The 15,174-nt window shown below is 50.8% G+C and overlaps 1 protein-coding gene and 1 long non-coding RNA gene across 3 annotated transcripts; both read left to right on the top strand.

Moving 5' to 3' along the window:
* The first annotated feature begins 644 nt into the window (after positions 1-644).
* Positions 645-9,207, top strand: LOC113900459. Of its 2 annotated transcripts, XR_003513140.1 has the most exons (3): positions 1,122-1,213; positions 1,387-1,467; positions 6,286-9,207. It is a non-coding gene; the product is annotated as an uncharacterized LOC113900459 (long non-coding RNA). The 2 variants fall into 2 exon arrangements; XR_003513141.1 differs by lacking the exon at positions 1,387-1,467 and having other exon boundaries at positions 645-1,213.
* Positions 9,208-9,782: 575 nt separating this feature from the next.
* Positions 9,783-14,690, top strand: SIX1 (SIX homeobox 1). Its single transcript, XM_027554252.1, has 2 exons — positions 9,783-10,798; positions 12,813-14,690. Exons 1-2 carry the CDS (start codon positions 10,239-10,241, stop codon positions 13,105-13,107), a joined length of 855 nt encoding a protein of 284 aa, XP_027410053.1. The 5' UTR covers positions 9,783-10,238; the 3' UTR covers positions 13,108-14,690.
* Positions 14,691-15,174: the final 484 nt, after the last annotated feature.

Here is a 15,174-nt window from a genome sequence, read left to right as displayed (position 1 = left end):
GAAAGGCCTTTTGGTGTATTAACAGCTGAAAACATTACAGCTTAAATGAAGATGTGAAACAAAAAATCAGCTTAAAACTGCAAATTAAAAAAAAGAAAACTTGTGCAGAAGGTTTGAAGCATATGGACACCCACCCAGTTTGCAAAGAGGGCAATGGGAGCCCCAGACTTTAGCTTATTAAAGATGACCTTTCCCCTCTCTAAAATTTCAAAGCTGACGTTTCAAGTGCTGAGCAGACTGTGTGCCATATGTAACATGACCTCAGCTCCACTCTGCCTGAGCACTGATGGCATCACTAATGAGAGGTGAAAGGTCTTTTTCTTGCAGCTTTTTCAGAAACCCACCAACTCTTGCCTGTGAAGTAAGGCCCCTCCCTCCCCCCAACCCTTGATTTCAAGAGAACTGCATTTAATACACAGCCTCAAAACACTTTTATTACCGGTCGATTTGCTTATAGCCACAGCCAAATGGCAGGATGTACAATAACATGCAGAAGAAAATATTTATTTTGACTCACAAGCCAAAGGGATTAAGAGAACATTGTATTAACCTTGCCTTTCATCTATGTTTTAAAGGGAAATTCTCCAGAGGCGTCCATTGAAGTTCTGTTTTTTTAAATATAAAGTGTATCAAAGACTTTTAGGAGCCCAGGTGTGTGTTTATCTGACTATCTTTCAAAAAGCTGCTTCAGAGACTGCAAAAAGATGTATGTTCAGGAATCTATTTCAGGCATTCTTACCAGCCAGCTAGTTACCCGACCCCTACTCCCTTCCCTGGCTTCCCGGCCCCCCACTCCCCCTTGCTGCTTCGAAACAAAATAGCTTCTTTCCAAGCAGGTTGTTATCATATTCATGGCATGGTCAATTTCCGTTTGCCAAGAAAATATTTAGGCTGATCAAAGACATTAGAAAATCGGATGAATAGAAACAGACGTTCCCACAAGAGAAGCGTTTCTCAACGTGAAGAGGCAGGCGGATTGCAGCCCACCCAGTTACTCCTAGGAAATAGCTCTCCTGCTAAAGGCAGAACTATGGGGCCACCTGGATTCTACCGGAAGGGCTATGGAAGAGTCCGGAAATTCACGTGGAGACTGGAGCTTGGGACTCTCCGATGGCGGACATGTGAGATGATCGGTTCTAGTATCTATCAGCAAACCTAGAAGGCCTTTAATTACATCCATTAACACAGAGGGACCTTTCAAGACTGAAGATACGTAAGTTTGAGATCCTTTGTTTTGCTTCAACTGGTTTGTTATGCGCATGGAAAGACAACACATCCTTTGTAGATGATACAGGCATTTCTCCTGAAGTAGTGTAAACTAAGTTTCCTGGATTTGAGTGGGGGAATGTCTGACAGTAATTGTCCTTGGGACCCTTTGGTTTCCAGAGTGTGCGCCCAGGTCAGTCGATGAAAGAAAGAGGGCCTTCCACCTCCTCCTTGTTCCTCGGCAAGACGCAGCCAAACCAGGTGAGGCCATTTGCTGCGGCGCTTCGACGTGAAGGCCTGGTTGGCGTTGCGGTTTTCTTCCGCGGGCTCCTGAAAATTGAAAAAAACAAAACAAAACAAAAAACTGAAAAGCCGGCTCGGCTCAGGCAAAGGAGATCCGGGTTCTCTCCCACCCCCTTGCTTGCCTTGGCCACGTCGCGGCACCTCAATCGCCAGTGAAGCGTCGCAGACCTTATACCGACGCCTCCAGTTTTCCAGAGGAGAAAGCGAGGGAGGGAAGCCAACTGTGGGGGGCCCTTTAGGGCCAAAGAAGAGTCTCGCTCGGGGCCACGCGGCGCTAGCAAGGCCGCAGCAGAAGAAGCGGTTGCTGGGCTGTGGGCTGAGAATCCGCTCGGCCACCCTTGGCCCTCCCCACAGTGCGTCCCTCACCCCCCACCCTCCTCCGCCCCGGGTCGACCAGGCAGATTTCCTTTCCTGTGCTTTCTTTCTTTCTTCTTCTTCTTCTTTTTTTTTTGTTTCGGTTCCTGCCGGCCAAGCCAGGGATCCTTTGCCAGGAAGACAGCGCCCTCTCTCTCCTCCGGCCGTGCCCGCCGCTGGGCTGCGCCCCATCCCAGTTCCGCTGACCTGCCCTCTCCTCCTTCTCGCTCCCGCCCTCCCTGGCCCTGTCCCTTCCTTCCTTAAGCCCCTATGCCTCTAGGCTCCCAGAACCACTTCGGGGAACAGCCCGAGAGAGCGGCGGAGCCCTAAGTCTTCTCACATTCGGACCACTGGTCTGGCCAGAACGCCGGACCCCTGGCTGCAGAACTGGGCGGAGCCGTCCCCAGCGCAGACGCAGCGCCGGATAGCTCGAGCGTGGCCCCGGGGAGGGGTTCCTGGCGGCGGGGCGGGGGTTAGCGCGGCTCCCCCAGACTGGGCACCGCGGGCGGGGCTGCGAGTACGCTGCACGGCAAGGTCTCCCGGGCGCCGGCGCACACCTGGCGGAGAAGCCTGTCGGGGACCCGGGATGGGCCGGCGAAACGGGGACGCGGGCCTGCACGCGGGGGGGTGGGTGGGGGAGGCGGGTGAACCTGAGGTAAGGAAAGCTCCCACAGCCTTGTTCCCAGCCCTAAAAGCGCCCCTCGCGGCCCCCCGGCTGCCTGAAAGCCTCACCCTGCCGGTTTCCAGCAGGGCTGCGCCAAGTACAGCAGCGGTGATGGAAATGGTTGCAAAATCCAAGCCCAGCCCCAGTGGGCGAGAGGCGCGGAAGGGCATGCGTGAGTGGGAACCCTCCACCCAGCATTTCCTTCTCTGCCGTTCAGAGGACTGGGGCTTCAGACAGATGCGCGCGGCCCATTCGGGAGCAGAGGCAGTCAAGCTTCTCGGTCCGCGACGATCTGGATCCTTTAGAACCCAAACAATGTACTCTGTATGGGAATGCAGAAACATCTTCCACGGCGTGGATTTGCACCGACATAGAGGCCTGAAGTGCTCCCCTAGCCCTCCCCACAGTTCGCGGCCCCCGGGAACCCCATAGGCCGTTCGCCTCAGGCTCACCCCGCTGCAGAGCGCAGGCGGCTCCCAGAAAGGAACTAATCTAGTGACAAACCACCGGCCGGCCCTAACAAAGCGAACCTTCTCGGCAGCTCAGCGCCCAATTTGTCCACAGCACTTTTCTTCCGCAATTCAGAAGCATTATCTTGTTTTTTAAAGTATCGCGGCAGAAACGTGGCAATTATCCTGGGCTCGGGTTACGCTAAATGGCTTTGGGCTGAGAAATGGAAGAATACAGATGCCGCGAACGTGCTGATCGCTTTTCTGCCTGGCCTGGATAGGGGTAGGGAGGCAAGCTAGAAGACACCACCAGGGAGAGGGAGGTATGGAGCAAGTTCCCGCTCTTGAACCGGCACCAACCGCTCTTCCCAAGGGCACCAACCGGAAAGAAGTGTTGGGCCTTTATCCCTAGAGCTTAAGGATTCCGAGCGATGGTCTCCTTCATGGGTCGTGAGAGATGGGGTCAAATCCCGACAAGACAGGACCAAGCTTCTGGCCTCGGCTTTGGGTCAGGAAGCCGTTGGGAGCTTCAGGCATTGCTGGGATAAATAAGAGAAGAGAGGTCAAGGGTCAGAGGGAGAGATGAGGAAGAATCCAGTTCCGCTTCAGGACAACTACTCTAAAATTGAGTAGAATTGGGAGAATGGCTGGGAGAAGACAGCCACAAGGAAAGAAGAACCGGAGCGAGGCGTTCACTCCTGAGCGAGAGGCAGGCCTGGCCGGGGAGTCCTGGCGCACGCTGTAGGGTGGGAACCTGCGAGAACTGGAGAGGCCCAGAGGCCACGAGGCGTCTCGGCACCAGGGGGGCGGGGGTGGGGACAAATACAGAAAACCTCTAAGAATCTTCATCTCGGTCCACCAGGGTGACTTTGGGCCTGGAAAATGGGGAGAAAACAGAGTAGCGAAAGGCGTTCGGGTGCCGGCTCCCAGCGCGCAGACGCCTTGCTCGCCCCAGCAGCCCAGCCTGCAGTGGTAGCCACGCTGTGCGCGTGTCTCTTTCCCTTTCTGCGCAAACCAGCCCCCACATCTTGAAGTAATCAGCAGCCGAGAAGGGACTCGTCCCCCTGGCATCTCAGGTTAAAGAAGGAGGTCCAGGAAAATGTGGTAGAGCCATTACAAGAAACCCGAGCCGCAGTCATCAGGGACTCCAATTGCCATCGCATTAGGATTGATTAGAGACCAGCAGTACCGTAATGACCCGGAAAGAGGGGCAGCCGGGGATTATTAATATCAGAATGTGGCAGGGAGGGGAGGTGGGCAAAGGCAGGGAGGGAAGAGCAAAGTGGGGAGGGAGAAGTTTTAAGTTACTAGTATTTATATATAAGTGCCGGCTTACCTGAGGAAACCGGATAGTCAGTGAATCACGAAAACAATAAATCTAATTGCATCTAAAATTTCACGAAGCCTGATTTTTTTGGGAGGTTGGGGAATCATCGTGAAAACCAGACTAAGATCTCAGTTTTTATAAACACGTAGTTTTATAATCCTGTTGTAAAAATGTAAGTGAAGAGATGGGGAGGAGTGCTGGATGTGCACTTCCTACCAATGGGTCTCTACAAAAAGATTTAGGGAATCTATTTGTGAGTCATTTGGGGTCTTCTCTCAAGGGATATAGGGCAATGGAGTGGACATTTTTGTAGAGTCTGCAGAGGAGTAATACACTAAATTTTAATTGAAACAGTGATACCTGGGTAGTGATTTTTGTTTTGTTTGAGACAAGACCGATCAGGATCCCTAAGAGATGTAGAGAAGAGAGTGGTTTGTCTCCTTCCTTGGACCATGAGCCAAAACAAATCAGCCCCTGATGGTCTGGGCTGAAACTCAGCTCACTGGATAATTAACTCCATCTTTCCAGTCCACCCTAACTGTTTATTTAGTGTCACCCTGCATTACCATCACTAGCACTTTCCTCTGAACAGGAGTAACTGCAGGCTTTCACCTCCCAAAAGGAAATTCTTCTTAGCTTAGACAGATGCAGTATTCAGGATGTACATTAGTTGACAAAAAAAAAAGTTGATTGGAAACTCAATGGAAGATAAGGACTCCTGGCCTGAGGTAATGTTAATAAAGCAAAGGAGGCAAGAATGTCTTAGGCTCTTAAGAACAGATTCTCACAACACTCTCCTTCACTTTCCAGAAGGGTGCTTGGCATCTAATGTTGAGTGGTGTCTTCTGACTCAAATCTGGTGGTTGGCAAGTCTTCGGGCCTATGCCTTCTCAGAGCTCAGCTTAAATCTGCCATTTCCCTCCAGGTGGTCAACCCACCTTCTTCAGTCCTTCATGGGCGCCCCCACCTGTTGACTACACCACTACTCCGTGCGAGGGGTCCCCACCAACTGAACCAGATGCCCCTGCCAGGACTTCAGAGTCTACTCAGCAGACGCTGCCTGGGTGCAGCATATCAGCAGAGCATGGTCTGGGAGACCTCACAGTGCCTGGTCCTGGGGAAGCAGGCGCAGGCGTCAAGAGCTTTGAGGAAGGGAGAGGAACGAGAGAGAAAAAGAAGAAAGCAAAAGAGAAATGGATCCAGAGAGAGAGGAGAGGGTGTGTGTGTGAAGGGGGCAGGGTGTTGGACAGAGAGAGTGTGAGAGAGAAACGCGAAGAATGAGACAATGAAGGAACGAAAGGGACAAAGGGTGAGATGGAGATAAGAAACAATAAAACAGAGAATGAAGGAATCAGAGGTTCACACAGAGAATGAATGAGCTTCCTCTTTCAGGCTGAAAGAGAGGATGAGGTAAAAAGAGACACAGAGAGAGACCAAACCTGGAGACACACACGGAGAGAGAGGGTAACTTCCCCAAACACACGCACACCAACTCCAGCACGGTCCCCATTCACTGTGAGTTCCCTCGCGGCGGTGTGTCTCTGCCTGTTTTTCTCTTTGCTCTCTCCCTTCCCCGACCCCGGGACAATGTGGAGACTGTATTTTCAGGAGCCGCGCGGGGCGGCAGGGTTTTTAGCAGCAAGCCGGGCTCGCTGCCGGCTCTGTTTGTCCAGGTGTAGGCGGGGAACGGCAGTCTCCCGGCGTCTTGGGCTGGCGCTGCGTTTTCGCACCAAAGAAGCGAGAGGCTCTGGTCGTGCGCTTCCCGCTTCAAGGAGAAAACGCCCTCCCTCCATACATACATAAATATATTAGGGGAACAGACAAATCTTCATTGTTCAGAAATAAGCCAAGGAGGCCGCCCGGCTCCCCTTGGCCCGGCCAAGCGAGGCTGGAAAGAAGGGAGGGAGAGGCGGGGGCCGCGCGGATCCGGTGTCACGTTGCAGATTCCCACTAAAGATAACGAAACGTGATCTATTTTTCAGAACAGCAAGTGGATGGGAAAGAACCTTGACAACACAAAACTCATTTACTAATGGACTGGTTTTGGATTTCTCTCTTTCGGGTCCGCATATCGCCCCGCCTGAGCCCTCGGCCTATCCAGAGCTCGCGGGGAGCAGCGTCCCCCAGGAGGCAGGTGGGAGGCTGCTCCGGCGCCGCGCCGCCCTCGGAGCCCGGCATCCGGAGGGGTCGAGGGCACCTGGAGTTTCCGACCAAGTAAAGGAAAAAGATGAACGTTGACACTTCAGCCAGGATTTGGGATCCTCACTGCCCCAGAGCGACGACGCTAATTTATTGATGAAACACCTTCCAAAGCCCTTCCCTCCTAAATATCTGTAGGTAGAGTAGAATCCTCGCTGTCGTTCTTGATGGCAAAAGAATTCCAAGAAAGCGGGCCAGGAGCCTCCAAGCAGCTCGCTCCAAGCCAGAAGGGAAATAAGTGGGTCTCAGCCAGAGGACACAAGGCCTTGTTTTAACCCGACCTAGAAACTCTAACACCACCTGATGCCTCCGCATCAACCTTTCCACAGACCAGTTGTGTGCATCCGGCGGTTACCTGCACGGCGGAGGCACAAAAGACCAGAAACCTGGCGCTGGTAGCCCCTTTCTAGCTGTGTTACCCTGGGGACCCACGAAGCGGCGAGGGCAGCAGCGGTGCTGCTCCTTGCCTTTAAATCTCCGACAAATCTCTGTTTTCTTGTGATTTGCATTGACAGCAAAAGGTTTTAAGTTACTAGAACAACTCAAACCTTTCTGTGTGCGATTTAAAATGGATCATTTGGTTTATGTGGTTTGTAAATTCATGTCATTTTACCTCTTTTAGTGGTTTGCAGTGAAAGGTTCCATTTTGGGAAACCTTATATATCCGAGCCAATAATTAACATTTATAAAAATTGGTTTCCCTAACCGAGGGATCGAAATAGCAGGTAGGCTCGTTGGTACAAAGCGAATAGCACATTTCCTTTCTAATCGTGCGATCTACTGGACTGAACACTAGGAGAGAAAGGCTGGCGGGCCAGGGCACGGCCTCCAAGGACGAGCACCACTTCTTATCAACCCCGGTGCCCGCAGTCGCCGCATCCGCACAGTCGTCTTCCCAGTTGTCGCCACCGTCTAGTGCGTCTTGATTCCTTTTGAAGAGAGATGAAAAGAAGTGGGCAGGGAGGTCTGGAGGAAGCCGGGGGTGGGGGGGTTGGGGGCGGGGAAGGTAGTGGATGTCTAATTGTCGTCTCTCTGCTCCCTGTAAATCTATACCTGCTCTTATTTGTCCAAGCTGTGCCTCATTTCCTTATACAAAATTGTTAATTACAAAGTACATCCCATATTCAACTTACCCTTTGTCTTTTAAGAGACGTGGTTATATTTACAGACTCCCCCTGTTCCCCTCCCCAACACAGACACACACACACACACACACACACACACACACACACACACACACACACACACTGTAATTCTGCGCACTTGCTCCAGACTTTAGGGTATTAACTGATTTTTTAGAGCCGAGTTTAAACGTCCGTTCCAGTCCGCACACAGCTGCCATGTCAATAATGACTGTTCCAAGCAGAGACATTCCTTCTGGCAGGACACTGCAGCTCTTCAAGACTTCATCTGAAACATCATGAGCACTAAAATAAGACCATGAGGGAAAATTACCAGACACATGGGGTTGGGCTCTGCTTTGCCAGGTTTCCAGTTTAGAAAGTAAGTCATTCGGCACACCATGTGGTAGGGGTTCTCTTGAAATAATATGCACCCATTAAATGCATTTAAAGATAATCCCAAACATAATGAAATATCAGCATTTGCTTCCAAGTTCTAATTGCCTGGGATACTGAAGGGAAAGGTTTCAAAGATGCAAAAAGCTTTGTTTGGGAGTTCAGTGGAGAAGCAGCTTCGTGTCTACTCAGTCTCCCAAGAGACAGATGGGGGTGGGGTGGGGTGTGGAAACCCTTCACAACTTTAAGATGTACATTGCAGGGTGCATTGGAATTGGTGCATGGTTCTAAAACCATCTAAATACTACAAGGGGAAACCCACACAGTGCTTCTCCTTCCATTCCCACTTAGGTCTCAATATGTAAATGGTTCTGTGATGCTGTACTCTTGCTGATGGAACCAAAACATATTTAAAGAAGCAAATTTAAAGAACCTAGGGTTTGTTCCGCATTGACTAAGAGGACGCATTTAAATCAAAAGCAATTTTGAAGTGTACTTAAAATTCTGTTTTGAACTTATCTAATCAGAGATAAGTATAGTCATAAAGTCACTCTTCCACCCTTTGGCTCCCCTTATCTCCACGCATTGTTCTTATCTCCTGCCAGTCTCAGCTACTGACAATAGATTATCTCTATTTAGAGACGCTAATTGTTTTCAAAATCTTTTTAATAATTGCTTTGGAACAAGGTGTGCAAATGAGGCTTAAGATAATTACAGCTCCATTTGTTTGTGTAGTTTTACTAAGCATTCTCCACACATACACAAAATAACAGATGATGGGGCTGAAATTGCAAGACATCTCTCAATCCCTGGCAGTAAAATAGGCCAGCATTGCAATCTACACACACACACACAGAGGCACACACATGCACACACACACACATCCCTCTTTATTTAATCTTGTTGGAGCCGCGGTCGTCCTCGCTTTGAGGGCAGTGTCCCTTTCAGAACAGGGCAATATTATGTTACAACCGGACGGCTATTGGAGCCGGACACAGTTTTATTTAATTTACACCCCATCCAGCGCCTTTCGTGCGATGTTCCCAAAGCATTTTTGCTAATAGCAAGTAAAGCTTCTCAGCATTCCTCAGTAGCAGAGGTGGCAACCGCACAGATAGGGAAACCGAGTCCAGAAGCCTGCCTGCCGACTTAAACCACAGATCATTAAAATTCCGAATCGCAAATGAACTCTTGTAATCTCTATTTGCTCAGCAACTATGCTCTACACAATTCTTCTCTTGGTCCCAAATAGTCGTGGCCTTTTGAGAATGAGGGAAGCGCTATACAGCTGGGAGTATTTGTGCGCTTTGGAGGGCGGTGGGGGCAGGAGAGAAGAGGGGAGGAAATTAGGTTTGGCTCCTGGAGCTGAAGCCAGCCAGGAGAGAAGCCATTCTTGCAGGGGCTGCAGCCCAGAGGACTGGTCTACGCTTGTATTATTTATCGCGTTCCATAAGCTATTCATCAATCCATTACTTATTCATTCCAACATTAAGGTAATTAAATATGAGCTCACCGGGAAATGGCAAGTCTGCAAAGGACAGGGACAGAGATACGGAGGGAGAGGAGGGGAATTAGAAGGTCTGGAGCCATTGATTTGTGCAAAGATGTGCGCGGCTGCCCTTAGGTGACACAGCAGAGGGGGCTCACGTTGCAAGGTCCTGACGCGCTCACCCACTCCCACCGCCCCCCGTCCCTGGGAAGCACCGGTCCCTCCCTCCTCCCCACTTCGCTTCTCACCACTCGCGGTCCCTCTCCTCCCACCACTCCCTATCCCTCGCTGTACAGCCTCGCCCTCCCCGCGCGGGGCGGCGCGGCCTCGCAGCCCGGCCCGGCGGCGCGCGGGCTGGCCAGCCCCGGATAGGCGCCGCCCGCAGCCAATCAGCGCGCCGAGAACGCTGCGCGCTTTAAGGCAGCTGCAGGGAGAACAGAAACCAAGTTCCCCGGCAACGAGCAGCATCCACCCGGCCGGAGGCAGGAGCCAGCGAGGCCCGAAAAGCTGCGGAGTGAGCCGGCCGTTCCTTTTCCAGCGCGCGCTCTACTCCTCCTCCGCTTACTCGGCCGCCAGTCTTCAAGTCTTGACTCGCTTTTACGCCTTCGCACAGCCTAGGGAGGGGGTTAGGAGCTGCCGCGCCCCCCTCCCTGCGGCTGCCTCCCCCTGCTTTTTCGGCTTTGCTCCCTGCCGCGTGCGCCCGGGTAGTGCGCCCCGGCAGGCCCCAGCCATGTCGATGCTGCCATCGTTCGGCTTCACACAGGAGCAAGTGGCGTGCGTGTGCGAGGTTCTGCAGCAAGGCGGGAACCTGGAGCGCCTGGGCAGGTTCCTGTGGTCGCTGCCCGCCTGCGACCACCTGCACAAGAATGAAAGCGTGCTCAAGGCCAAGGCCGTGGTCGCCTTCCACCGCGGCAACTTCCGCGAGCTCTACAAGATCTTGGAGAGCCACCAGTTCTCGCCTCACAATCACCCCAAGCTGCAGCAACTGTGGCTGAAGGCTCACTACGTGGAAGCCGAGAAGTTACGCGGCCGGCCCCTGGGCGCGGTGGGCAAATATCGGGTGCGCCGAAAATTCCCTTTGCCACGAACCATCTGGGACGGCGAGGAGACCAGCTACTGCTTCAAGGAGAAGTCGCGGGGCGTGCTGCGGGAGTGGTACGCGCATAACCCTTACCCCTCGCCGCGTGAGAAGCGGGAGCTGGCCGAGGCCACGGGTCTCACCACCACCCAGGTCAGCAACTGGTTTAAGAACCGGAGGCAAAGAGACCGGGCCGCCGAGGCCAAGGAAAGGTACGCGGCATCATTCCCGCAGATCGGGCTACCCTGGGAAGCCTTCCTTTCCCCTCTGCCCCTTTTCACCCCCGCAGGCACCAACCACCTCGATCACCCCGCTGGCCGTAGCCCCTCCGCGGGGCGGCGCCCCGGCCTCGGCTGCACTGCGGCGAAAGTTCATGAACTCTGAGATCGCTCGCTAGGGATGGGGGGAGGGTGGAGGGCGGTGTTCATCTGATTTGAGTGTCCGCGCGTGGATTTCCTGGGATGTGAGTGTCGGGAAACGTTGGCGCTAGGTTTGTTTTTCATGTCTTCTTGGCTGGCTAGAGGGAGAGGAGTGGCGGGTGGAGAGTGAGTTTTTAGATCAAGCAGAAGGGAAACGTTGATTGGTATCGCGGGGGAAGGGGTTCAGTGGGGGCTGAGGATCTCGAACCTCTCTCTTCTCGCACCCCGGAAGGGTGAAGCTGTCCTGAAACTTCTGCTCAGTTTCCACTCGCGCCCGGTCCTTCAGTCGCGCTTTCCTGGCAGTCTTTTGGGTGAGAGGTCACTTCCATTCGCACTAGCTGCACAAAGGGAGGAGTCTTTCGAAAGAAGTCCACAGAAGAGAGCGCTTTGGGAGGGTTGGCGCTGCGTTGACTCCCCGGCGCCCCAAGTCCAGAACTGATTCTCTTCGTCTGCTCCCTGGCGCGTGGCCGGGTGCCGCGGCGGGTCCGGCCCGCTGTCCGCGCCGCTCACCCGGGCGAGGAATGGATCTCCAATCTCAGACTTCTCTCACCCCAGAACACAGAAGACAACATTTTTTTCAACCTGTCTCTGCCTCCGCTCTCCTCACACGAACACCCCTGGCCACCTGGCCCGGCTCCACTCTTTTGCTGTGGAGTTTCCGACCAAGATTCGGAAGAGCTTCGGGGAGGCGGCGGCGGCCGGGAGAGCGCTCCGGGGAGCCGAGCAGTTTCGGGGAAACCTGAACGCCCAAGTCGGCCGAGTTTCTTTTGTTCGCTTCGGAGCCTGGAGGCCGAAGAAGTCGCCGCCTTGTTTCCCTCTGGGAAGCAAGAGTCTGGAGAAATTCAGCTGAGATGGGCATTTTGGGAGAGAGAGACTGCCAGAGATGGGAAGAGTTGGACAGACAGGCAACTCCGGGGTGGGGGGCATTCTGAAGGCAGAAGCGCGAGGGCTGGGAGACCTTGCAGTTTAGCAGCACCGAGCGCCCAGGCTGACATCCCGGTACATCACACCCGCTCAGGCTGTGCCTGGTCTTGAAGTTCCCCTGCCGGGAAAGTGTGCGCCGGTGTGTGTGTCCGCAGGGAGTTTGAAAGAGCACGTGAGGCACCGAGGACTGAGCGAATAACACCGGGCCAGGGACGGTACAGTTCCATTTAGACGTCTGTTACAAAACGGCCTGTCCTTTAAGCCAGGCCAGAGGGCCCACTCCCTGATGAAATCGGAGAGACTGGCTGCGCTCCCTGTGTTTACTCAGGTCACTGGGCCGCTCTGGACACCACTTCCCATGACCTGTCCTGTGCCTCTGAAACCACAACCTCCAGGCAGGGGCAGGGAAACTCGACGGTTAATTGTTTCCTCAGATGGGAACAGGACAATTGACTTGATTCACCACCAAACATCTGTGCACTGGGCGCTGTTCGACCCCACCCCCCGTCATTTTCTTCATCACCAACAACCATTTGTTGGAAGATTTTCAAATTTCCTTACTTCTAAATGTGGTACTTCTTGATAGGTATTTAATAATAACTGTTAGAACAAAAATTTAAAGATAATTTTTTGTGCATTTCAAATAAGCACTGCTGATTTGGCTTTCTAAACTCTGGAAGAGGAAAGGATCCGGCATCACCTTTCTCAAGTCTCTTAGGCCTCCTCTCTTTCCCCCAGGACTCTGTGGGGTGGGTGAGAGGGCAGAACTCCATTTGGGTCAGTGACTGATTGCACAATGGCCCTTTCCTTCTTCCAGCTCCCCTCCCTCCATCTCACACTTTTTTTTTTTTTTAACCATATGGTGTTGTCCTCTGTTTCTTAGGGAGAACACCGAAAACAATAACTCCTCCTCCAACAAGCAGAATCAACTCTCTCCTCTGGAAGGGGGCAAGCCACTCATGTCCAGCTCAGAAGAAGAGTTCTCACCTCCCCAGAGTCCAGACCAGAACTCCGTCCTTCTGCTGCAGGGCAACATGGGCCACGCCAGGAGCTCCAACTATTCTCTCCCGGGTTTAACAGCCTCTCAGTCAGCGCACAGCCTGCAAGCCCACCAGCATCAGCTCCAGGACTCCCTGCTGGGCCCCCTCACCTCCAGTTTGGTGGACTTGGGGTCCTAAGAAGGGAGGGACTGGGGCCTCGAAGCAGCCACTAGGGACACTTGTAAATAGACATCAGGAACATTTTTTGCAGCTTGTTTCTGGGGTTCTTTGCGCATAAAGGAATGGTGGACTTTCACAAATATCTTTTTAAAAATCAAAACCAACAGCGATCTCAAAGGTAGTACCCTCTTCTCTCCGACTCTTTCCACTTCTACATTTCCCCTCCCAGTGTGGAGATCAGGGGGAAAAAAAAAAAAAAAACCCAAACAAACAAAAACATCCAGTTACCCAGCCTTGGTTCTGGGCAACCCGTGTTCCTGCTTCAGTAGGCTTCTTTTTTCTTTTCTTTTTTTTTCAGTGAATGGAATTACAGATCAACTGGATTTTAATTATTTCATCTTAATTTATTTATGGAAAATGTTTTGAGAAGCGGAAAAGGAAATGAAAATGAGAGAGAGAGGGAAGTTAAAACAGTGAAAAGATCCTCCAGCCTGAGAGGAACTGGTTGCATTCTTAAGGTGAATAGGAAAAATATGATCTTATACCTTTTTTGATGGGGAAAATTAAGTTTACATTTTTCATATTTAGTGTTAAATAATTTTATGTAGATTAAAAGGAAAGAACAGTATTAGGGGGAAAAAAACAAGTGCCTAAATGTCTTAATGCTCTCTATGTGAGGCAGTTAGAAATAGAAGTGACCATTAGTAATACAACTATTTTTGTCAAATTTAGTGGGGGTTTTTGGTTGTTGTTTGTTTTCTTGGGTTTTTTTTTATGGCAAACTTTAAAAAATGTACCAATGTGGAAAAAACACTTTCCTGAATGCCATTACTTCTCATGCCCTTGAAGCTCTCATATCTGTAGCCTACTCCTGTTAAGGGTTTCTCCTTTTCCTAGTTTCTAGCTTGCAACAATACGTAACAAATCTGGCTACCTGGTATTTGTTACTAAAACAGCATGTGTTTGCAGGTTTCTTTTCTATTGTACCTAAACCAGTCTAAATTAAAACTTAGTAGAACACCAGGAGTACTGATTCTGTTTCTGAAAGGTGAGTTGTGTACTGCTGTCATTGGGCTCCCCCCTTTTTTAACGAATAGGTTTTTTTTTTCTTTATTACTTAATGGTGGTTATGAATTGCAGGGTACGTTGGCCATCCCCTGAACCAAGAATGGTGACTGAGTTAATTATGTGACAGAAAAAGAGCGAATTCAAATTTGGTGTATTTATTTATTTTTTGTTACTTTAGATATGCAGTTTTGTTTACCACTAGCTTTTCTCCACAGAATTCATACGTTAGCTCTTTTGTATTATTAACAAATTTATGACAAGACTGTGAAAGTAAAATAATTTATCTGCTTGGAGAAAAAAAGGGAACTCCTACAAGGATAGCAACATTGTGAATTAATCTGTACAAATAGAAAGCAGACCAACAGGACAGGAGCTCTTTGCAGTGCTGCCGGATGGTGTCCAGAAACAATCCCAGTAATCATGTAGGCTCCATATTATTTTTGCCTGGGGCAAAAAATGATGTACCTTGTATTTAGCTTTTAAAATTAGTGAAACAAATGGCATTATTTATTAAAATTCTACTCAGGATAACAGGATTGGCTTGCTTGTGCTTTGTAAAATATTGCTCCCCAGAGGAAGTCTATTTATTTTATGACATGACAGTTTCATAATTTTGATTTTTCTCCATCTGTGTCACCATTAATATGTTCATTTCTTTCTTACTCTTTCCTATCTTTCCTGTCCTGATCTAGAAGTGGGGGTAGGGGTATTAAGGCCTTCTTCTTATTTTTTTAAATGCCAAATGGTTTTGACTGAGTTCCAGGGAGAAAGGATCGCTGTACTTAACTGTAGTCACTTTTACTTATAAAGTCATTTTTCCCCTTAGTGATGGACAGATGTTCACACAGCCGCTCAGAGACCATCCTTTGCATTGGGAGCTCAGAGTCCCAGTCTCCCTTGTTAGTGTTTTGGATCATTAAGTTGGTGTTTATTTAAGTCACTAGGGTGTTTATTCTCCACGTCTTGGGCCACGGAGAAATGCCACCCTCTGCAGGAGGGGCTCTCACAGGGGATCTC

Source organism: Bos indicus x Bos taurus, chromosome 10, assembly GCF_003369695.1.
Source record: "Bos indicus x Bos taurus breed Angus x Brahman F1 hybrid chromosome 10, Bos_hybrid_MaternalHap_v2.0, whole genome shotgun sequence".
NCBI classification, from domain to species: Eukaryota; Metazoa; Chordata; class Mammalia; order Artiodactyla; family Bovidae; genus Bos; species Bos indicus x Bos taurus.
This window is presented reverse-complemented; position numbering and strand designations above follow the sequence as displayed.

Excerpts from the sequence above, each read along its gene's own strand:
- SIX1 (XM_027554252.1), top strand. The coding sequence starts at position 10,239 with ATGTCGATGCTGCCATCGTTCGGCTTCACACAGGAGCAAGTGGCGTGC. Across the intron at positions 10,799-12,812 it reads GCCGCCGAGGCCAAGGAAAG|GGAGAACACCGAAAACAATA; the intron begins GTACGCGGCATC and ends TCTGTTTCTTAG.